Below are 24535 nucleotides of genomic sequence, written 5' to 3'. Positions count from 1 at the left end.
ACACTACACACTACTATACACTACTATACATTACAGTACTATACACTACACTATACACTACACTATACACTACACTATACACTACACTATACAAAAAACTATACACTACTATACACTACACTATACACTACACTATGCACTACACTATAACACGTACAGTGAAGGAAAATAAGTATTTGATCCCCAGCTGATTTTGTACATTTGCCCACTGACAAAGACATTATCAGTCTATAATTTTAATGGTAAGTTTATTTGAACAGTGAGAGACAGAATAACAACAACAAAATCCAGAAAAACACATGTCAAAAATGTTATAAATTGTATTGCATTTTAATGAGGGAAATAAGTATTTGACCCCTCTGCAAAACTTGACTTAGTACTTGGTGGCAAAACCCTTGTTGGCAATCACAGAGGTCAGACGTTTCTTGTAGTTGGCCACCAGGTTTACACACATCTCAGGAGGGATTTTGTCCCACTCCTCTTTGCAGATCTTCTCCAAGTAATTAAGGTTTCGAGGCTGACGTTTGGAAACTCGAACCTTCAGCTCCCTTCACAGATTTTCTATGGGATTAAGGTCTGGAAACAGGCTAGGCCACCCAGGACCTTAATGTGCTTCTTCTTGAGCCACTCCTTTGTTGCCTTGGCCGTGTGTTTTGGGTCATTGTCATGCTGGAATACCCATCCATGACCCATTTTCAATGCCCTGGCTGAGGGAAGGAGGTTCTCACCCAAGATTTGACGGTACATGGCCCCGTCCATCGTCCCTTTGATGCGGTGAAGTTGTCCTGTCCCCTTAGCATGTTTGACGGTGGGGATGTTGTTCTTGGGGTCATAGGCAGCATTCCTGCTCCTCCAAACACGGCGAGTTGAGTTGATGCCAAAGAGCTCCATTCTGGTCTCATCTGACCACAACACTTTCACCAAGTTGTCCTCTGAATCATTCAGATGTCCATTGGAAAACTTCAGACGGGCATGTATATGTGCTTTCTTGAGCAGGGGGACCTTGCGGGCGCTGCAGGATTTCAGTCCTTCATGGCGTAGTGTGTTACCAACTGTTTTCTTGGTGACTATGGTCCCAGCTGCCTTGAGATCATTGACAAGATCCTCCCGTGTAGTTCTGGGCTGATTCCTCACCGTTCTCATGATCATTGCTAATCCACGAGGTGAGATATTGCATGGAGCCCCAGGCCGAGGGAGATTGACAGTTCTTTTGTGTTTCTTCCATTTGCGAATAATTGCACCAACTGTTGTCACCTTCTCACCAAGCTGCTTGGCGATGGTCTTGTAGCCCATTCCAGCCTTGTGTAGGTCTACAATCTTGTCCCTGACATCCTTGGAGAGCTCTTTGGTCTTGGCCATGGTGGAGAGTTTGGAATCTGATTGATTGATTGCTTCTGTGAACAGGTGTCTTTTATACAGGTAACAAGCTGAGATTAGGAGCACTCCCTTTAAGAGTGTGTTCCTAATCTCAGCTCATTACCTGTTTAAAAGACACCTGGGAGCCAGAAATCTTTCTGATTGAGAGGGGGTCAAATACTTACTTCCCTCATTAAAATGCAAATCAATGTATAACATTTTTGACATGCGTTTTCTGGATTTTTGTTGTTATTCTGTCTCTCACTGTTCAACTAAACCTACCATTAAAATTATAGACTGATAATTTCTTTGTCAGTGGGCAAACGTACAAAATCAGCAGGGGATCAAATACTTTTTTCCCTCACTGTAGAAATCTCCACATCTCTCTCTGTGTCCGTGTGTCTCAGTTGCCGTGTCCAAGCCCGAGGTCTCCCCCCGTCACCACGTGGTGCACGTGGGAGGTTCCCTGTCTCTGCGCTGCGTCGTGCATCAAGGCTCCCCTCCCATCTCCTACTCGTGGCTCAGGCGGGACGCGAGCTCGGGGGGGATCCTCACAGCGACCGGGGTCCACACAGAGACGTGGACCCTGCACGACGCGCGGCACGGGGACGCAGTCGCCTGTGAGGTCAACAACAACGTGGGAGGGGCAAATACGACGACGGAGAGGAGCGACGTCGTGACGGTGACGGCAGCGGAGCTCGGTACGGAGACCGTGACCGTTCGAGGCAGAGTTAACCTAGGGGGGAGGAGACATTTTCGGCCCCGTTATTTGTCGTGAGCGGGAGTTGAACTCGAGTCTCTCCCGGGTTCGCGGCACAGGGCAGCGCTAACCGCCACTACACTACACCCCAGCCACACACACGCAAACCAAACAAAGATCCCCCGTATCGCCTCGAACAGGCAAGTGCTGTTTGCGAGTAGTACCTCTCGAGCGTAGACCAATCAGTTTCAAAGCCAATGCATCATCAAATATTACCAGAGTATGTTTTTTCGTTTGCATGTTCACCACACATACCGCGTGTCATTCATGTAGTGACTTGATTCCTTGCAAAAGGTTTCTGTTTGGCGTTTAAGGATCTTAACACCACTCTGCTTTTATTGCCAGAAAGGGTAAAACTAATTATTATACTATTATTATTTTGTTGGTCTTCACAGGATATTATAACTACATCAACTTGTACCCTGTTCTCATCATCGTGATTCTCATCGTGATGCTCATCCCGTTTGCGAGCCTCATCATTTACCACTGCAAAAAAGGTGAGCAGTTTATTATCGTTCAAAGACAAAGATTTCCCACCCCCCCCCCCCCCCCCCTTGTCGCCTGTAACAGGCGGTAGGGGCAAGTGATGTTCGCGTGGGAGATGCTGTAGCCGATGAGAGTAGGCCTGTCACTTTTTACCAACTATCCTGAACACCACCTCTGTCAGCCAGGGTCTCTGGGGAGGTCTGGACCGCGTACCCAAAGCAGCCATTGCAGCTGCATGAGCCACAGTCCTAAACCTCGCCCATTTCCCCTCGACATCTAGAGGAGTGGGGTCCTGGGTGGACACTCACCACCTTAGTGGAAGAATGGCAGGCGCATCTTACAGATGACAAATCGATGGTCAGTGGGCAGATCAGCTCCACGGTAGGTCCTGGTGTCAAGGACATGGGCCCGCATACGCTGTTCCATCACTATGTAGTCCAGCAGATGTTCTTGCTTGGACCCGGCATGAATCCATGATGTTGTCTGGATGCATCGATGCCAGAGTGAGCGTTCGAACATTCCACGTAGCCACACGAAGTGTTTTTTTGTTGTTTCTGGAGGAGCCCTGAGGGTAAGGATTCAGTCTGCTGGCTCCACCAAATGGGGTTTGGCCAGAAGACGTCATAGACGCCTGTCCCCCCGGGGCCTCCGGCACAAGCTTATTTATTAAATGTTGTGGTCGTGGTTTAGTGGTAATTAATTGAAGGTGGAGGGGTTACCAGCCCCTCGCACCCATCCAGACCCCCTATTTAGACACTACACACACGCGACACACACTACACGCACGCGACACACACTATAGTCACACACTATACACACCACACACTACACACATGACACAAAAACACTACATGTACACTATACAGCACATATGCAGTGACACAGTTTAGAGACAGTAGTAATTGGAGGCACCTTCCTTTATTCTTACACATAAAGGCGACTATACGCACCCTACGTGGGTGCTCACAAAACCGTCTGTCGTCAGCGTCACTATCCAGCTAGAACAGTGGACAGGCTGTTTCGCTAGTGGCGCCCAGCGATGGTGAAGACGGCGGCGGCGAGGCGACGCCACGGCGAGGGGATCCACTCCCAGCAACAGACCCGAGCTCTCGCTCAGGGCCCCCTCTCGTGCTCCCGGCGTGGGCTCGCTCCGCCCTGGCCACACCCCCCTTCTGGAACCTACCAGCGGGTTCCCGGTTCTTCCAGCTGGACCCCTCCATGGACTTTGCCCTTCGTTGTCCCCCCCCCGTGAAGACTGTTGCCTGCTGACGTGTCTACTGCCGTACGCTGCATTCACCGCTTTCCGTCAGCAGCCTGCGCTGTTACTCCGCATCCGCTGTGATGCTTACGGCGTGTAGTACGTCACGGCGAAAACACCCGGAGTTTTTTTTTTATTAACCAGTTAAGGCTCCGCTGAGCTACAGTGAGGGAAAAAAGTATTTGATCCCCTGCTGATTTTCTACGTTGCCCACTGACAAAGAAATGATCAGTCTACAATTGTAATGGTAGGGTTATTTGAACAGTGAGAGACAGAATAACAGCAACAAAATCCAGAAAAACGCATGTCAAAATGTTATAAATTGATTTGCATTTTAATGAGGGAAATAAGTATTTGACCCCTCTGCAAAACATGACTTAGTACTTGGTGGCAAAACCCTTGTTGGCAATCACAGAGGTCAAACGTTTCTTGTAGTTGGCCACCAGGTTTGCACACATCTCAGGAAGGATTTTGTCCCACTCCTCTTTGCAGATCTTCTGATATCAACGTAGAGGGCGGTTGATATCATCGACACGTGGAAATCTCCACCAGCAGCCAAAAGACTCCCTCAACGCGTGTCGTTCATTCTAAATGTAGAGGGGAAACAACGGAGGACCCCGAGAGAAATCCACGTGACCATGGGGAAAAAAGATGCACGCTCAAAATACAAAGCAGGCATCAGGATCGGGTTCGAACCCACGACCTCCTATATGTAATGTAGTAACTCGGCGGGAGACGACTTCACGGGTAGCACACTCTTTATTTCACCAAACTCGTTCACGGGTGACTAACACCCACTTAGTATCTCGGGTGACAAACACCCACTTAGCTACCCTGGCGACTAACGCCCACTGAGCTACTCGGGTGACCAACACCCACTTAGCTACCCTGGCGACTAACGCCCACTGAGCTACTCGGGTGACCAACACCCACTTAGCTACTCGGCGACTAACGCCCACTGAGCTACTCGGGTGACCAACACCCACTTAGCTACCCTGGCGACTAACGCCCACTGAGCTACTCGGGTGACCAACACCCACTTAGCTACCCTGGCGACTAACGCCCACTGAGCTACTCGGGTGACCAACACCCACTTAGCTACTCGGCGACTAACGCCCACTGAGCTACTCTGGACACTCCCTGCCCGGGGTGTCCGTCTTGACTGTGGGTCCCCAGCCCGACCCACGTGGGCGTCGGACCCCGGGTCCCACAGTCTCGCCTCCGAGCCACACAGGGCCCCGGTCCCTACAAGGACAGCGGGACTAGGGGTCTCGGGGCACTAGGTCTTCAACTCTGTCTTCGATCTTCAACTGGATAACTCTCCCCGAGTGCTCTCGCGCGTCCCCCTTTATACCCCACCTGCGGACGTCGCTGCGAGCACCCATCCTATTCGACCAATCACTGGGCGCTGGCTACGATCCTGTTTTCCCACATCTCAGCGTGCCTCACCACCCACGCCGCGCCGCCCCGTCATCTGTCACTCCCGGCGCGCGCGTCCACACCACGCCCACAACGCGTGCCCAACCCCGCACCCCGCGCCGCCCCGTGATCCATCACTGTCACAGTCGGCGCACGTCAACACCACCACTACATCACCCCCTACCACATAGCTCGCAGCCGACCCGGCTGCTATAAAAATATACAAACCCCCCTGTGTGCCCCGTAACACAACAACAACAACAAGAACAACAACTAACGTAACAACACAACACAACGCGAACACTACCATCTGCAACCATCAACCAATGCCACCACGACAACAGAACAATATATACAATCCGGCGAGTGACAATACCAATGTGTATGCAGAAAGAAAAATAAATGTATATTTTTTTTTTTTCTTCTCGACTCGTGCAGCGTCCCATTCTTTCCGAGCGTCCCTAGAATGGGACATTACCCCAGCAGAGGGGAACACCGGGCGAGCTCGGTGTCGAAAAAAAAAAATGTCTTCATGAAAATTGTTGTGCCCTAGCCCGAGTCCGCCTTGCCGGTCCGTCGTACGGCACCAGACGCGGTTGACCGTCCGGTGGTGCCGGCAGTTCAGGAAGACATTGGCCAGGCATCGAGGACCCGTGCGTGCCGCGGGGTTCCGGTTCCCGACGGTCAGCAGCCGTCAAGCCCGAGGCACCTGGGGGTGGGTCAGGTGGAGACACGTGAGGATCAGCCTGCGACACATCCCTCCCCAAGTCGACGGTCACATCACACGCCCGGTCGTTACGGCACAGAACGGGGTCACACGGTGCCGCATAGGGCTTCAGTCGGGAGGGGTGCACGTACCAACGGCGTTTTTCCCATTTAATCTGTATACTCTGGGGTTGTGCAACCCGCACAATTTCCACCGGTCCCCTCCAAGGTCTCAACAATTTGGGGGACGTAGCCAACGGTGCATGTGGACAATGCAGCCAGGCCTTATCGCCTGGTTTCCAATCATGCGTATGCACCCTCCGCCCATGCAATCTCTCGTTCGCGACTTGCCGAGACCGCGAATTCAACCTCGCCGCCTCCCGCGCTTCAGTCAATTTGGCGATATTAAATTTGATGTGGTCTGCCAATTTTGATTTTGCACGTGGCTGGGAAATCCCCAGTTGGACGTCCATGGCCGGATCGGCCTCCCGCCCATACATAAGAAAAAATGGAGAAAACCCCGTCGCCGCATGAGGGGCCATTCGATAGGCCGCGAGTACCCCCGGCACCTGTAAGTCCCAATCAACCTGATCGTCGCAGACCTGTTGGCACAGCATAGACGTAATCGTCCTGTTCAGACGCTCAACCATCCCGTCAGTCTGCGGGTGGTAGGGGGAAGTACGCACTTTCTTTGTACCCAACAGGTCGCACACCTCGCGCAACAAAACGCTCGAAAAATTCTTTCCTTGATCCGTCAGCAAGCGTTCGGGGGCGCCCTTGTCCAAAACATAACCCTGGACGAAGGCGTCCGCCACCGCTGCAGCCGACTGGTTGGCGAGTGGCCATGCCATGGGCCATCGGGTGAAGTATTCTACGCCAACCAGCAGGAACCTATTTCCCCTCGGTGTAGCAGGAAAGGGCCCCAAGATGTCCAACGCAACCAATTCGTTTGTGCGCGAAACTTGAATGGATTGCAGCGGTGGATTAGCTGCCAATGGTGGCGGTTTTCTTTTGGCACACCCTACGCATCCCTTAAGAATGTTCGCCACGTCGTTACCCATCCCCGGCCAATAATAGTCTCGCTGGATTAGGGCGAGCGTTTTGTGAAAACCCAGATGCATGAGCTGCCAGAACGACCCTACCCCGCATAGCAACAGGCACAACGAGCACGTGACGCCGGGACATGTTGTCCCACTTCATCAAAAGGCCCTGTCTGCACACCCAGGAACCGACCCGCGCATCCCCTACCTCGGGAGCGCCAACTTTTCGACGTAGCGTAAGTAGGGAGCTGTCGGACATTTGGAGACGGCCCCACTCAATGAGGGGCAACGACAACAACGAATCCCTCCCCGTGGGAGCGTCGCCTCCCGGGGTGTCAGTGGCGGCGAGCGCAACTCCCGGGGTGTCGGCGACCGGGGGTTTGCACCGCGCCGATCCCAGCAAACATGTGCAGTCCGTGCATGGCGGCAACCGCGACAAGGCGTCCGCATTTGAGTGTCGCAATCCCTTGCGGTAAATCGTCGTGAATTGGTAGTCCTGAAGGACCTCCAACCATCGGGACAATTGGCCCGATGGCTGTGCCACGCGCATAGCGTATTGTAGAGCCGCATGGTCCGTACGGACCGTAAAATGACGGCCGTAAAGATACGGCCTGAATTGCTGTGTAAAAAACACAATCGCTAACAATTCACGGCGAGTCACGCAATAGCGTTGTTCGGCGGGGGAAAGAACTCTACTACCGTAGGCGACCACCCGTTCAACCCCCCCGACCACCTGTGAGAGCACCCCCCCGATACCCGTGTTGCTGGCATCTGTGTCAAGCAAAAACGGTTGTGTGAAATCGGGGTAACACAAGGGGGGAGCCTGCACCAAGGCGTCACGAAGGGAGCAGAACGCAGCCTCCTCTTCCGCCCCCCAGTGAAACCGCACACCCTTAGCCGTCAAAGCGTGCAGGGGCCTGGCTATGGTGGCAAACTGCTTGACAAAACGACGTTAATAGGAGGCGAAACCAATAAAACTGCGAACCTCCGTGACCGAGGTTGGCGTTGGCCATGAGCTGACGCAGTGCGTCTTAGCAGGGTCTGTCGAGATCCCTGAACGACTCACGATATGGCCCAAATACCTGACCGATTCCCGAAGCAGAAAACATTTAGCCGGTTTAAATTTAAGCTTAGCGGAACGCATCCTGAGGAACACCGCTCTCAGTCGTTGGAGGTGCTCCTCAAAAGTTCGACTGAAAACGATGATATCGTCGAGATAAATCAAACAGGTGTCCCATTGGAGGCCCGACAAAACCAATTCCATGAGTCTCTGGAACGTGGCGGGAGCGGAATGTAAGCCCATGGGCAAACGGTTGAATTCAAATAGGCCACCAGGTGTCCGGAAAGCGGTTTTAGGTTTAGACTCGTTATCGAGTGGCAATTGCCAAAATCCGGAAAGCAGATCGAGTGTGGAAAAAAACTGTGCTCCCGCCAAGGCATCCAGCGACTCATCCATCCTGGGGAGCGGATACGCATCCGCCATCGAGATTTTGTTTAAGCGGCGGAAATCGACACAAAACCGCAAGGACCCGTCCTGTTTTTTAACTAGGACAATAGGAGCACCCCACGGACTAGAAGAGGGCGAAATGATATCGGCCGCCAACATATCATTAACCGCCGATTGCACATGCTCCTTCTCGGCTGGGCTGAGCCAGAAGGGATTCTGTCGAATAGGGGCCGCGTCCCCTGTAGCTATGTGGTGGCGCAACAGGTCCGTGCAGCCGATATCGTACTTATGTTTGCTGAACACGTCAGCAAACTCGAGTAGCAAACCCCTCAATGCTCCCAATTGCACTTTGGACAAGTTAGCAGAACCGGCACACAACGAGTCCAACCACTCTGTCCCCTCATCACTTGGAGGATGCGACTCGACAGTGAAATCTGCTTGAGCCACGAGCCGTTCCTCAACGGGTAGCGGCGCGGCGTGAGCCAGCACCGTTCCCTGCGCAATTACGGCCGGCCGTGACCCCGTATTCAGGACCATTACGAACGGCTCACTGTCCCCTCTCACCATGGTTTGAGCAACCGCTAAGTCGAGGCCCCTTCTGGCCCTGTTAGACGGCCCCAACAGCACTCCCTGTGCCTCCGCACCCACCCCGAGTGGTTTCCTCAACCGAAGGGGTACCAACATTTGCGATCCCGGGGGCACCCGTACAGTCTGAGTTGCCAGCGCCTGCACCGTCGCACAAACCGTGCGTATTTTGGTAGGGCTCGTCAAGAACGCAACCCGCTGACCCGACGGAAGCTCAATGCAGGCCTGATCTATGAGAATTTTGATGGGCATTTTGGACAAAAAGTCCGTACCTAGCAAACAGGGAACGGCCAGCGATGATGATACAAAAATAGGGCCCGCCAATTTGATGTCACCAATGCAAATAGTCGCCCGAATCTGGCCGATGATCCCCAGGGATCCCCCATTCGCCGCATAAAATGGCACGTCCACTGGCAGAAGGGGTCTACTTTGGACGGGAAGAATGTTATAAATAAGGTCCGAAATGATAGTGGCCGACGCACCCGTGTCCACAAGCACCCGGACGTCAACCCCGTCAATAAACCCCGTTACCACGGACGACCCGGCCGACGCAGCCACTATCCTGTGGGCCAATTCGGACCATTCGACTGCTTGCGGGCCGTGTACGGACCCCCCTCGCCGAAGTGAACCCCTGGCACCCAGCCGCGAATCCCCCACCGCCAAGCGGCGACCCGAACGTGCCGTGTATGTGGACCGAGCGTGTGAGGTGCCGCGACTTGCCGGGTTTTGTTGGGATGACTTGTGGGCCTGGTCGTCGTCCCGACGTGGTCCTGTGGCGCGCTGACGCGGGGCCCGGCACCCGGCTGCGACGTGACCCCGAAGGCCGCAGTTGTAGCAGACGACGAGGGACGTCGTAGGTTTCGGTTGCTCCAGCTTGCGGGATGAACGTGTGGGCGAACGACCTCCCGTTCTCCACTCCCCCGGACGCGATGCAGCGAAGGCCTGCTCCTGATCCGCAGCTGGCTGAGGTTCGGCGATCGTGGCGGCCAGTGCCGCGTTCCCCGCCAATTTGCAGACGACCGCCGGCTTGCGCTTGAGGACCTCGTACGCGTGAATGCTCGTGGCGATCGCCAGGGAGCAGATATCCATTTCGTCCGCCACATTGATGGGGACCCCCAACTCGTGGGCCAACGCCAGCAGCTGCTCCGTCACCATGGCGTCCTTCCCCTCCTTGTCCATGCGGGGAAAAGCTGCGTCCGCCAAGGCGAGCAGCACCGTGCGATAGGCGAGCGTCGTTTCTCCAGCCACCTTTCGCCGATCGTAGAACTGGTGGCGACAGGTGGAGGGCGGCCCGAACACCTTCGCCATCAGGTGTAGTGCGGCCTGGAGCGTAGAGCGGGACGACCTTGCAGCAGATGTGAAGGCTGCAAGCGCGTCGTCGTCGAGCATCGCTGGCAACGCACGCAGGGCAGTGGTGTCGGACCACCCCGACATTTCCTGATGAGCGAGGAACCTTCGTTGGAAGGCTCCCCAGTCGCCCCCATCCGCCTTGAACGCCGACAGCGCGGGCAATCTTTGCTGGAGGACCCGATCGTCGTCGACGTCGGAGAGATTTTCCCGCGCTCCGCTGTAGTTGTGTAAAATGTCGGCTCGGTCGTCAGGCGCAAAATGGAGAGCTCCGGCGCACGCTGATGACGTGGGCTGCGCTGAGCGGAGGTCTCCGGCCACGTGGTGTCCGTGCTTCCCGCCAATCGATGGCGGCCCCTCAAAAACGGCGGCAACTTCAAGACTTTTGGCGCGAAACGCCTTTTGGCGGGATCCCTCCAACCTCGCTTTCTCTACCAACCCCGCAGCCGTTTTTTCGCTCGCCGGAACGGAGATGTCCGCCAAGACAGCGGCGGCGGCGAGTAGCAACTCCGCCAACCGGGAGTGTGCGTCTTGGAGGCTGGTGTCGGAGGCGAGCGGAGCGTCGGCCATCACCGCGAAGTGCTGCATCGGCGGCAACTCCTCGTCCTCTCCTCCCGAGGTTGGTGTCCCCGGTACGCTGTCGTCTTCCCGACCTCGCTCGTGGGTACGGGTAGTCTTCCTCGTGTCCATTCTTCTTGAAGACAGGTTTACTTCTGACGCCAGTTGTAATGTAGTAACTCGGCGGGAGACGACTTCACGGGTAGCACACTCTTTATTTCACCAAACTCGTTCACGGGTGACTAACACCCACTTAGTATCTCGGGTGACAAACACCCACTTAGCTACCCTGGCGACTAACGCCCACTGAGCTACTCGGGTGACCAACACCCACTTAGCTACCCTGGCGACTAACGCCCACTGAGCTACTCGGGTGACCAACACCCACTTAGCTACTCGGCGACTAACGCCCACTGAGCTACTCGGGTGACCAACACCCACTTAGCTACCCTGGCGACTAACGCCCACTGAGCTACTCGGGTGACCAACACCCACTTAGCTACCCTGGCGACTAACGCCCACTGAGCTACTCGGGTGACCAACACCCACTTAGCTACTCGGCGACTAACGCCCACTGAGCTACTCTGGACACTCCCTGCCCGGGGTGTCCGTCTTGACTGTGGGTCCCCAGCCCGACCCACGTGGGCGTCGGACCCCGGGTCCCACAGTCTCGCCTCCGAGCCACACAGGGCCCCGGTCCCTACAAGGACGGCGGGACTAGGGGTCTCGGGCACTAGGTCTTCAACTCCGTCTTCGATCTTCAACTGGATAACTCTCCCCGAGTGCTCTCGCGCGTCCCCCTTTATACCCCACCTGCGGACGTCGCTGCGAGCACCCATCCTATTCGACCAATCACTGGGCGCTGGCTACGATCCTGTTTTCCCACATCTCAGCGTGCCTCACCACCCACGCCGCGCCGCCCCGTCATCTGTCACTCCCGGCGCGCGCGTCCACACCACGCCCACAACGCGTGCCCAACCCCGCACCCCGCGCCGCCCCGTGATCCATCACTGTCACAGTCGGCGCACGTCAACACCACCACTACATCTACACCAGGCGAAGGGGGTTAACAACTCCTAACCACCGACGTGCCCTCGTACTGACTAAGGCTGCCCGCCCGACTCGAACTGCAAACCTCTGCAACAGGTGACGAATGCACTACCACTGGGCCCTATCTATCACCAGGTGCCACTGCCACGTCAACCCGTATCACCAAAGGAAGAACGTGTGGCCACGGCGGGTAGACAGACGGAATGAGTCAGACTCGGCCGCTGTAGGTGGGGAGGTGACGTTTTTTTCCCCTGTGGGATGTGGAGGCGATAGACGCCAGATTTGTGCTGATGTTTGACAGGCGACGCCTCAACGACGGGAACTTCATTGGGTGGGGCAGAAGCAGGCAGCTTGAGTGGGATGCGAAGTTACGGTCGAAACCACGTGGGTGGGATGGCAACAGACTTGTTTACGCACGGCGTGGTGCTTTGATGACTCCGTGTAATCAATAATCGTGACAATCTAAAGGATATATCAATACATTTCTGGATGAAGGTCTTGCCACGCTATCAGTCGTGGGAGTTGTTTGACGATACCTCTCCGTGATCGTCAGTGTGTGTCAGTGAAGATGAAAAGAAAGCCCCAGGACTGTGTTTTGATAGGGTAACCACTTAAAAGTTAAATTATTTTATTTTACCAGGTTGAGCCCAGTGAGCTATTAGCTCGATTTTCAGAAGCGACTTCCTGGATATCACAAATGACAGCTCTATGAAGTGGCTTTTCACGTGGAGTTTTTTGAGCAGCAGCCAAACGATCCCAAAAATTTAGTTTCTAAATGCCACCGATGTTAGACGTGATGAGGATCTAAACACGAGTCGCTGGGTTCAGTGCACAGTGCATAAATCAATGCATCGCTGTTCACTTGATGGGTGCATTAAAATACATCCACTCTTCATCTTAGGCAGCGGGTCTCTGATATGATAACGAGTTTTGAAGATTCAGTGGCACGCTTTTGAGATGAACATCGATATTTAACTGTATCACCCGTTAGCGATGTGTGATTGTGTTTTGTGTTAAACAGGGAGGCGACAGGAAGCTACTCCAGACGATTCACCACCATCACCACCACCTCCTCCTGAGGATGAGGTGATTCACCTATTAAACTATTTTTTTGTATCAGGTAAGGCTCCACTGAGCTATGTAACTCTTTTTCATGAAGCCACCTGGCCATACAAGACACCTCAACAAAGTGGCTTATATCATCATCAGGTGGAAATTTAGAGCAGTAGCCAGATCCTCTAAACGCATGATGGTGAATCTAAATATGGAGGGGAAAACAGGAGGACCTGGAAAAAAATCAATGCCAGGTCGTGGATCGAACGCACGACATCCTGCATGTCAGGCGAGGGAATTCACATCTCCTAGCCACCTTATATAGGAATGTAAGTATCGAGTAACCGGCCTTCATCGTGCAGGTCACGGGACAGACTCAGGTGCCATGGGTTGAGCGACTGACATGATTGGCCAATGCACCACCGGTGCTCCCTACTGTGACAACTTGCTGTGTTTAGCCACCCGTCGCTCCGCTCATTGTTGTGAGCATTGCTCCTCTGCCCTCCGTTGTTGATGGAGGGCGACTGCCTCCAACTGCCCAGTAGCAGCGTCCTTCATGAGCATCTTCCACAGAGGCCGATCTTGATACCGCTGGTACCAGTCATTGGCAAGTGCACTCAGCTCCACATGCTCCTGTACCGCATCACTCCATCTCTTCTCTCGCCCGTGCCGCGCCCATTTAGACCTCTCCGACTAAACAGAAGCTGCTTGGGAATGTGGCAGCTGGGCATGTGGGCCACATGATCCAGACAACGCAGCCTTGCCTGACAGAGGACCTCACTGATGGGACTGTGCCTGGATCTTTCAAGGATTTGTGAGCTCCTAACACAATACAGCCTGATTGTAAGTCACCCATCTCTTAGTAACAGGATCCAGCTTCAGCAGTAGCCTCTCCAACTTCTTTCAAAGGTCGGCAGAAATCACCAGGTCATCCACATAATAGTATTGGCCAATAGCGAGCCGTCCCTTTACAGCACCCAGGCATCGTTCACCCGCCCATTGTAATCTATAACAAATCAAGATTCCACCGGTACATCCATAGAATGACTCTCGAACAGTGTGGTCAAAGAAGATGCTAAATATTGTAGGGGCCAGAGGACATGGCTGTCGCACTCACAGGAGAACATAAAAGAGTTCTGACAACCGGACAACCAACTTTACCTGGACCTGCCCACCATCATGAAGGTCCTTAATGACTGTGAGCAGAAGGCAGGGACTCCAAAAGCACAAAGATCAACCCAAAGCCATGGCCTATTGATGGTATCATAGGCCTTGAAAAGGTAAATAAAGCAAAGATGTAGGTCCAGTTGGAAATCCCTTACACCTCTCTTGTAGCAGACGGACAGAGAAAATGGCGTCCATGCCAGGCCGCCGCAGTCTGAAACCACATTGAGGCTCTGCGAGCCTCTCCTCAGCATGTCTGGCAAGGCGAGGACATTCCCTGCTCACACTGAGGAAGGAAGATGCCACGGTAGTTGTTGATATCAGTGCAGTCCCTCCCTCCAATCTTGCGGAACCCGTCCTTTGAACCACATGGTGGTAACGATGTCACGCAGGGCAGTCTGCATACGAACGGCACCCGCCCTCGGCAGATCTCTTGAGAGGTCATCTCTCCCAAGCGCTTCACACGGGTTCAAGCTTCTGGAACGCCCTTCACACTTCCTCAATACCGCTCGCTCACACCGCACGTACTGACAAACTCCCTCGCTCGCTCACCCCGCACCACACACACACAGACTTAAGCACTCACTCACGTACCCAGCCCCTTGTTGCTGCACACTAGGCGTGAGCGTTGCCACTTGCACCACTGCCCACCCGAATCACCCCGGTCTGACCGACTGCGCGGTGTCCGTGGGCGGCGCAGTACGAGGCGCTGGGGCAGAGGGAGGGCGTCTACGACAGCCTGGATCCGTCGCAGGTTCAGACAACAAACTTTTCCTCCAAGACTCGACCCGGACGTGGGCAGGGAGCGACTCGAGTCCACCATCCAAGGGGTGAGCCAAGACTGAGGGCATCTCCCGTCTAGAAATACTGATGGGCTCTGCAGGATCTGAGACATGGAAAAACGATGTAAATCTATGGGTCTCTATATGATGCTATGGGTCTTTATGTAAAGCAATGGGTCTCTTTGTGAAGCTATCGGTCTCTGTGTGATGCTTTGGGGTCTCTATGTGATGGTATGGATCTCCACATGATGATTTGGATCGCGCAACTTTTGCGCTGCTCTAATGACACGGATAGCCGGGTGCGTTAAAGGTGCCTGCAGACTGCAGGTAAATTCGTAACGATTCGACGTTGCCCAATCGTCGATGTCAAGGTTCCATTATGTTGAAGCGCCACCACTCCTGTGTGGATTGGTATCGTTTAGTGTGCGCGCGTGTGTGTCTGTGTGTGTGTCTGTGTGTGTCTCTGTGTGTGTTTGTCTGTGTGTATGTCTGTGTGTGTGTATGTGTGTGTATGTATGTGTGTCTGTGTGTGTCTCTGTGTGTGTGTGTGTGTCTGTGTGTGTGTGTCTGTGTGTGTGTCTGTGTGGAGAGCGGTAGTGCAGTGGTAGCGCTACGCTGCGCTACGAAGCCGGAGACCCTGGGTTCGATACTTGCTCAAGGCCAACACCAGTGACGATTATCTTAACTGGTCCTGGGCCTCCCCTAGGTCGACTCAGCATCACTTGAGTACCTGGTGCGTTGTGTAGTAAACATCGTCACTGGGGAGACAAAGACGGTCGTGTGCCGTGCCGGCCTTCATAGGTGCTGCTGGCTAACAGCACTTGCCCCTACAGTCTGTTAAGGCTATACGAGGCTTCTTTGTGTGTGTGTGCACGCTCTGGGTCCGTTCTGTCGTTGCGATTGTCGCCGTGCCCAAGCGCGATCCACGGGACTCGTGAGAAGTCACGTGGTCATTATTCACCGATTCCGCGACTCGCCGCCCCGTGCCCTCCATGCTGCGCTCGCGCTCTTCGCTGCGTCCCCCCACGCTGGACAAGGGTAGCGCGCCAAGAGCTTCGCGGCTCATCGGATTCCTCCTCCACAGAGATTCCGACTCATCCCAGATGGGGCCCTGAACTTGGGAACGCGGCCTCAGGGTGCCGAGTTCGTATTGTCACTGATACAGATGGTAGGTGATGAGTGATTGTGTCATTGTTGTTGTTGCTGTTTTTGTTGTGTCACACAGGTGGTCGACAGGCTTCTGATCAATACGAAAACCTTCCTCCTGAGCACGAGGTGAGAGTTCGGCTCTTAGACTCTAGGTGTGGGCGCTACGGTGCGCCAAGGGATGTTAACTACCTCTCCTGGTGTACAGGAGGTCGTCGATTGGATCCCGGACCCTGACGCCCACATTGGCTAGAAGATGTTAACTGCCTCGTCTGGTGTACAGGAGGTCGTGGATTCGATCTATGATCCTAACGCCTGCTGTATATTTGGAGTCCGCGTGTCTGTCTCTCTCCGTAGTCGTGTGAATTTTTATCTGGGGCCTCCGGTTTTTTTCCCTCCACATTTAGAATCAATGATTTGGCTTCTGCTATGAATGCCCACACGGTGGCGGTGATGATGATATCAGCCACTTGCTAGAGCTGCTATCAAGTTGTGATGGCCACTTCGCTTCTGTCATAAGAGCTACACAGCAGCTCAGTGGGGTCTTAATTGGTGACAATAACAAAGATTTTATTTTATTTGTGGTGTTTAGTTCAATGCCTTTCCTTTCCCTGCCGCTAGTGCCGAATTATCCTCGTAGCAAAAGTAGCTACAAATGTAGCAGCTACGGGCCCCGCACTTTCAAGGGCCCCGCGTGTAATGCTTTCAAGCTACAAATTCTGGTTCAGTGATTCTGCACTTCCTATATTACTGTAGTACTGTACCGCTAACGACTGGGTATGCGATTTGTCGTATTATCTGGCTGTATAACAAATGAAAAAAAATACAATTGCTTTACTATGCAAGTGAACAAAATTGTGTTTTAATATTTACGTGTTTTTTTTAATTTAGGGCCCCTTTATAACATGCTACAGGTCCCGCACCTCGCTTAATGCGGCACTGCCTGCCGCTATCCTCCCCTCCCCCCTTCCCCCACCCCCACCCACCCCCTCCATGTAAACTTTCACTTCTCTGCTTAGAGGAATCCCCCCCCAACACCCACATGGGTAGGGCAGTGAGCCCGATCCGCCCCTTTCTCCTCGTCAAGCCCCACGTCCACCCCCCTTCTTGTTCTGTGATGGCTTGCTTTGTATCGGGCTCGAGTTTTGTTAAACGAGAAGAAAAACTTTTTTTTTCTTCAAAATATTACAGTGTGGCCTGCGACAACACATGTGCAATTGGCCAATCCCACACCTGGGCCAGTATCGTGGTTCACAGAGGCTGTGCAATGAGCTGCCACCTTCAATAAGCGAGGCTCCCTCTGTTGCTGAGTGGGTGGGTGAGTGATTTAGTTGGTGGGTGAGTGACTGCGTGGGTGACTGCGTGGGTGAGTGAACTAAGAACTTGTGGTAGCCAGGTCGATTTAAAAAATAGCGACTATTGGTCTGTATGTATCTCTATGAGTCTCTGTGTCTCTATTAGTCTGTATCTCCATGAGTCTCTATTGATCTGTATGTATCTCTATGAGTCTATGTGTGTCTCTTGGTTTGCATGTATCTATATGAGTCTATTTGTGTCTCTATTGGTGTGTTTGTATTTCTATGAGTCTCTGTTTGTCTATATTGGTCTATATGTGTCTCTATGAGGCTCTGTGTGTCTCTACGGGTCTGTATGTATCTCTATGAGTGTCTGTGTGTCGCTATTAGTCTCCATGTATCTCTCTGAGTCTCTGTGTGTCTCTATGGATCTCTATGTATTTGGCTTCTGCTAGAAATGTCCACGTGATGATGATATCGGCCACTTCCTTGAGCTATCGCTAGTGATAGATCGCTTCTTAAAAAACTGCTCCATAGCTCATTTGGTCTTACCTGTTCATATTAAAATAGTAGTTAGTAAGATACAATAGGTTGAGTGGTGGTGTTGAGAGTGGACAATTCGCTTGCTGGAGTGGAAGGTATTGATACGAGAGCAGCGTGCTCTGCCATGCACCCTGAATGATTTCTTGTAATTCTCCGCGAGTCTCATTGACGGCGGCCGCTACTGACCGTGCGAGTGCGGCGTTTTGTGTCTGTGCAGTACGAGGCGCTGGGCCACCGGGAGGTTCTCTACGACAGCCTGGAGCCGACGCGAGTCCAGGGTCGGGGTGAACGGGGACGAGAGGAACCCGGTCACCCGTCCAGACGAACTTCGGACGTCTCCAAGATGTGAAACGAATGGAAGCAAAGATCCTGGACCCCACCACCAGAAGCAGTTCGATCAGCAGCCCTGAAGCAGCCCATATAAATAGCTGCTAAGGCATTCTGAAAAACCTCATAACCCAGCTTTGTATACAAACATATATATCTGCTCTGTCATTGGATGGCTTTATAATCAACTTGTGACACTTCTAGTTTACGTTATTATTGTACTCTGCAACCAGTGAAATCGTGCATTCGGTCAGACTGGGTGGTGGAGTGGTGGCAGTGGTAACTCGCGTGCCTTGTGCAGGAAGGGCCTCGGTTTAATTCCCCACTCGGGTGATTTCCTCTGTCGACTCTGCATGCTCCTCACACGCCTCCCCCCCTGCTCTGCCCGGGTTTCCTCTCGGTAAGTTTTGCATCTCTCCAGCCAGAGGAACGTGCCACGTGACTGGAATTGGCCTGCAAAGAATAAAAATGCTGCTCACTAGGGATCACATGGAGCAACATCGCCCTCTTATCCCAATATTTTATGGGACTCTCGCGGAAAACAGCGCGGAGGCTCAGCGAGGCTTTCCTGAGTAAGCAAGCTAATTTAAATATCGATAAGGAAAATTTAATTCCGAATTGAAATGTTTCATGCACTTAATGGGCCTCATCCGAATTCGAACCCTGATTTATGGACTATGACATATTGTGGGTTATTCGGTTTTTTTCCCGAAACACGAACTCAATTAAAATGTACAGCAAAATACACATTTTCATTTTGGGGGTAGTGACAAGCCAGATTGACGCACAAATAGAGAGCAACATAATCTATTTACAACAATGGCACCGCTTGTGTTAAGAATTAACAAAACCGAGTTAGTCGTTTCCAAATCCACAGTTGCTTAACAAGGTGATCGATCTTCTCTTACCAAAAGTATTTAGGTGTTTCAATATCGAACCTCATGTCAGTCGCGGTTCGTCCACTAGGGGCGTTGGGGCTCCGCTCCACCAAGCAGCTGGAGATGATGAATTCTTTTTTTAAGTAAAAATGCTTTTCTATAAATTGTTGTGTTGTGTTTAAAAACATTAAAATATGAAATATAATGATTATTTCAACGTGAATTGCCTATCGAAGATAACATTTTAAGTTGTTCAGATTTAAACCGCTGCAAGACCACAGTCTATTTTGTGCCTCCGGGCGATTGTGAAGGCGTCCGAGTGAGAGATTTCCCTGCACTCATTGGGATCAGCTTCTGCATTGTAGCCACTCAGTTTGAGACCCATTCAGGGCGGTGATAAGGCGCCCGTGGCTGTAGTGACGATGTCACAACGCGAGGTTGCACTATGCAAACATAACAGCTCACGTCCTCCATGCCCGAGGCCTTTGTCAGTGTCAACGTGGTTGTGTAGTGTTGGCCTTGAGTGTCATTGGGACAGCGTTTGAGTGCTTTGCTGTTTTGTTTCGTATTGTTTATGAATGTCTACCGTGGATAGATAAGACTGTTATATCACTTGCACGGGAAGGCCAAAAACATGGCGAGGTTTTAGCTTAATTAGAACGCCATACTCTTTGGTTCTTTCGGTAAAGTCACATAGGTACAGAGGCGTAGCTAGGATATTTTGTGCCCGGGGACGAACTATAAAATTGGCGCCCCACCCCCCGTTTAATAACATTTTCCTATTACATACAAATGTATAGAAATTATATTACATGGCTCACTCAGTCACTGTCGTAGACTGGTTGACATAGTCTACAAAATATTATTTTTTATTGATTTCACTGTCGCAAACTGGTCAATCACGTAATCAAAATCAGTTATTTTCAATGTTTCTCTTTAAACGCTAAGAAGAGCAAGATCGCTGAGACGATCTTGTCCCATTGAAGCACGCAAATACGACAAAATAAGTTTCAATTTGCTGAACGACCGCTCACAGCTTGCAATTGAAACTGCTATTGTTAATACAATTTGCAGTGAAATTCGCAAATTCGGAAATATGTCGTCTCCATAAAACACAATGAAACCAAGAAGATCCAAAGGAGTTTCTGGTAGAACTTCATTCCGGTTACTGAGCAGCATTTTGCAATCTCCAATTTCTGTGAAAAGTTCGTGGCCATTGATGTCGGTGTCATATAAATTTCCAAAATCTGTGCAATTTCGACGAATAGCAACGACATCTATGTCAGATAGAAGAGTTTTGACGTCCAGCAGAAATCCAAATTTTGTGTTCAGGTCTTTTAGTCGTATAAACCGTGTTGACATCTCCTGTTGAAGTCGATAAAATACGCTCTTCATAACGTGCACAATTTCTTCTTCTGCTGAAAGTCCTGCATCTCTTGCCAGTTCTCCTGGCATCTTCCGACGTCGCCTAATTCTTCTGTCCACATCGATCCCCCATGCAGGCTGTGCATCTTGTTTTGGCGTTTTCTACAGCAACTTGGCTCAAATCATCACGAAGCTTGACAAATTCATGCTCCAAAGATTCAAGATCAGTTGCTGCTTCCTTGAAATTAATAGTAGGATCATGTAAGCACTTCTGAACACGATACATTTTTCCAAGAATGACATTCCAGAAATGTAATAAAACTATGAAGTTAGAATTTAATACGCATGCCTGTAACTGTTCTGCATCACTTCTGGTTTCAGGCGTCATAGTTACGTCCTCCGATAATTTGTCTACCAGCCCTACTAGTTCATCCAGTCCTTCATAGATAGCTTTAACAGCTTCTGATCGTGCACTCCAGTGTGTTTCAGGCCGTCGTAGTTTCTGCCACCAAAAAACAGGCCAGTGACTAAGGCTGAAAGACTGCGCTTGTCTGTTGTTTGGGACGTTCTTCCATGTAAGTTCTTAATAGGCACGCATACCAAAATGTAATTACATGACATGTAGGCTGTGTGTGGCGGGATATATAAACTTTTAGGTTGAGGTGTAGATTTGTGCATTAGTTTCAGGCTGCCGCGCCCGCCGCAACAAGTTATAATGTAACGTTGTAAGCCTCATTTTGGCGCCCCATTACCTTGGCGCCCGGGGACATATGTACCCCCCTGCCCTCCCCTAGCTACGCCTCTGACAGAGACCCACAGAGACTAACAGAGACCCACAGAGACCCACAAAGACCCACAGAGACACCCACAGAGACCCACATAGACACCCACAGAAAATCATAGAGACCCACAGAGATCCACAGAGACCCACAAAGACACACAGACCCACTAAGACCAACATAGACACCCACAGAGACTCATAGAGACCCACAGAGACCCACATAGACCCACAGAGACCAACATAAACCCACAGAGACCAACATAGACCCATAGAGATACTGTACATGGAGACTCACGGAGACCCACATTAGACCCACTGAGCCCATAGAGACCCATAGAGACCCACAAAGACCCACGGAGACCCATAGAGACCCATACTTATAGAGACCCACAGAGACCCATACTCATAGAGACCCATACTCACAGAGACCAATACTCAAAGAGACCCATACTCATAGAGACCCATACTCAGAGACCCATACTCATAGAAACCCATACTCATAGAAACCCATACTCACAGAGATCCACAGAGACCCACAGAAACCCATACTCATAGAAACCCATACTCACAGATACGCATATTCACAGAGACCCACAGAGACCCGCACTACAACTAATCTATGTTTATATCACAAGGTGATGCTCCACTGAGCAGTGTAACTTGAGGAAGTGGCTGATGTTATCATCATCATAGAGACCCATACAGACTCACAGAGACCCATAGAGACCCACATAGACCCAGAGACTCACAAAGACGCACAGAGACCCACAAAAACCCACCAAGACCCATAGAGACCCACGGAAACCCACCGAGACCCATAGAGACCCACAGAGACCCACAAAGACCCACATAGACACCCACAGAGACCCACAAAGACCCAAACAGACCCATAGAGACCAACAAAAACACACAGAGGCCCTCAAAGACCGACATCGACACCCACAGAGACCCACAGAGAAACACAAATACCCACATAGACACACACAGAGACCCACAGAGACCCACATAGACCCAGATAGACACCCACAGAGACCCACAGAGACCCACAAAGACCCACATAGACACCCACAGAGACCCACAGAGACCCACAGAGACCCACAAAGACCCACATAGACACCCACAGAGACCCAAATTGACCCACAAAGACCAACATAGACACCCACAGAGACTCATAGAGACCCACAGGGACCTAGAGAGACCCACAAATACCGACATAGAAACCCACAGAGACCCACAAAGACCCAGATAGACACCCACAGAGACCCACAGAGACCCACAAAGACCCACATAGAAACCCACAGAGGCCCATAGAGACCCACAGAGACCCACAGAGACCCACATAAATACCCACAGAGACTCATAGAGACCCACAGAGACCCACAGAGACCCACATAAATACCCACAGAGACTCATAGAGACCCACAGAGACCCACAGAGACCCAGAGAGACCCACAAATACCCACATAGAAACCCACAGAGGCCCATAGAGGCCCACAGAGACCCACAGAGACCCACAGAGACCCACTGAGACCCATAGCGACCCATAGAGACCCAACAAAGACCCACGGAGACCCATAGAGACCAATACTCACAGAGACCCCTAGAGACCCATACTCATAGAAACCCATACTCAACAGAGACCCACAGAGACCCAGAGAGACTCACAGAGACCTATACCCAAATAGACCCATACCCACAGAGACACATACTCATGGAGACCCATACTCATAGAGACCCATACTCACAGAGGCCCATAGAGACACACATAGACCCATAGAGACTCACAAAAACGCACAGAGACCCACAAAGACTCACAGAGACACACAGAGACCCACAAAGACCCACAGAAACACACAGAGACCCATAGACTCACAGAGACCGACTGAGACCCACAGAGACACATAGACCAGTAGAGACTCACAAAACGCACAGAGACCCATCAATACACATGCATACCCACAGGGACCCACACAGATCCATACAGACCCACAGACGGACAGTGACCCCCACAGAGACCCTCCGTGACCAGTTCTCAAACTAAGCTATGTTTATATCACGAAGGTAATGCCTCACTGAAGCAGCAGATATCATCACCACGACGTGGACATTTATAGCAGCAGCCACATTCCCTGAACGACGTGGTGGGTGACCTCGATGCTGAATGCGATGAGGAAAAGACGAAGGATCCGGAGAGAAAAATCCATGCCGTGAACCCAGCCAGAGAGAGAGAGACACGCAGACTCCAAATGTACAGCAGCAGTAGCAGCAGGCATCGTCAGGGTCCGGGATCGAACTCACGCTCTCCTGTGTACCGGGCGAGGTAGTTAACATATCAGCGTCGAACCCACGACCTCCTGTACAACATGCGATGTAGCTAACATCTGAGCATCCAACCCACGAACTCCTGTGTCCCAGGCGTGGTAGTTCGCATCTCAGCATCGAACACACGACCTCCTGTACACAAGGCGAGGTAGTTAACATCTCAGCATCGAACCCACGACCTCCTGTACACCAGGCGAGGTAGTCAACATCTCACCGTCCAACCCACGACCTCCTGTACAGCAAGCGAGGTAGTCAACATCTCAGCATCGTACCCACGACCTCCTGTACACCAGGCGAGGTTGTCAACATCTCAGCATCGAACCCACGACCTCCTGTACACCAGGCAAGGTAGATCACACCTCAGCATCGAACCCACGACCTCCTGTACACCAGGCGAGGTAGTCAACATCTCAGCATCAAACCCACGACCTCCTGTACACCAGGCGAGGTAATTAACATCTCAGCGTCGAACCCACAACCTCCTGTACACCAGGCGAGGTAGTTAACATCTCAGCGTCGAACCCACAACCTCCTGAACACCAGGCGAGGTAGTCAACATCTCAGCGTCGAACCCACAACCTCCTGGACACCAGGCGAGGTAGTCAACATCTCCCCAGCACACCGTTTGCGACCGACTTAACAATATGAGCGCGGTGCTTGAAAGCAAATTGTAACTCGATCGCCCTGCGTGTTTGTCCGTCAATTTCCTCTCATACACACAAACACACAGACACACAGACACCCATACACACATACACACATACACACAGACACATGCACACGTGCATACAGACACACAGACACATAGACACACAAACACACATACACACAGGCACACATACACACAGGCACACATTCAGACACACGG

The 24535-nt window shown here is 51.9% G+C and overlaps 1 protein-coding gene across 4 annotated transcripts in view; it reads left to right on the top strand.

Moving 5' to 3' along the window:
* Positions 1-18685, top strand: part of LOC144738064 (uncharacterized) — a 38959-nt gene extending 20274 nt beyond the window's left edge. The window contains exons 2-8 of one of the 4 annotated variants that reach the window (XM_078620970.1): positions 1764-2057; positions 2512-2613; positions 13033-13097; positions 13748-13878; positions 14929-15058; positions 16236-16285; positions 18212-18685. In XM_078620970.1, the coding sequence (XP_078477096.1) occupies positions 1764-2057; positions 2512-2613; positions 13033-13097; positions 13748-13878; positions 14929-15058; positions 16236-16285; positions 18212-18404 (965 nt within the window). In that variant the 3' untranslated portion in view covers positions 18405-18685. The remainder of the gene's footprint in view (positions 1-1763; positions 2058-2511; positions 2614-13032; positions 13098-13747; positions 13879-14928; positions 15059-16235; positions 16286-18211) is intronic. The other 3 variants (XM_078620971.1, XM_078620972.1, XM_078620973.1) reach the window with 3 other exon arrangements.
* Positions 18686-24535: the final 5850 nt, after the last annotated feature.

Source organism: Lampetra planeri, chromosome 77 (assembly GCF_965212315.1).
Source record: "Lampetra planeri chromosome 77, kcLamPlan1.2.h2, whole genome shotgun sequence".
Lineage (NCBI taxonomy): Eukaryota > Metazoa > Chordata > Hyperoartia > Petromyzontiformes > Petromyzontidae > Lampetra > Lampetra planeri.
The sequence above is the reverse complement of the archived record's forward strand: the minus strand, read 5'-3'. Positions and strand labels throughout refer to the sequence as shown.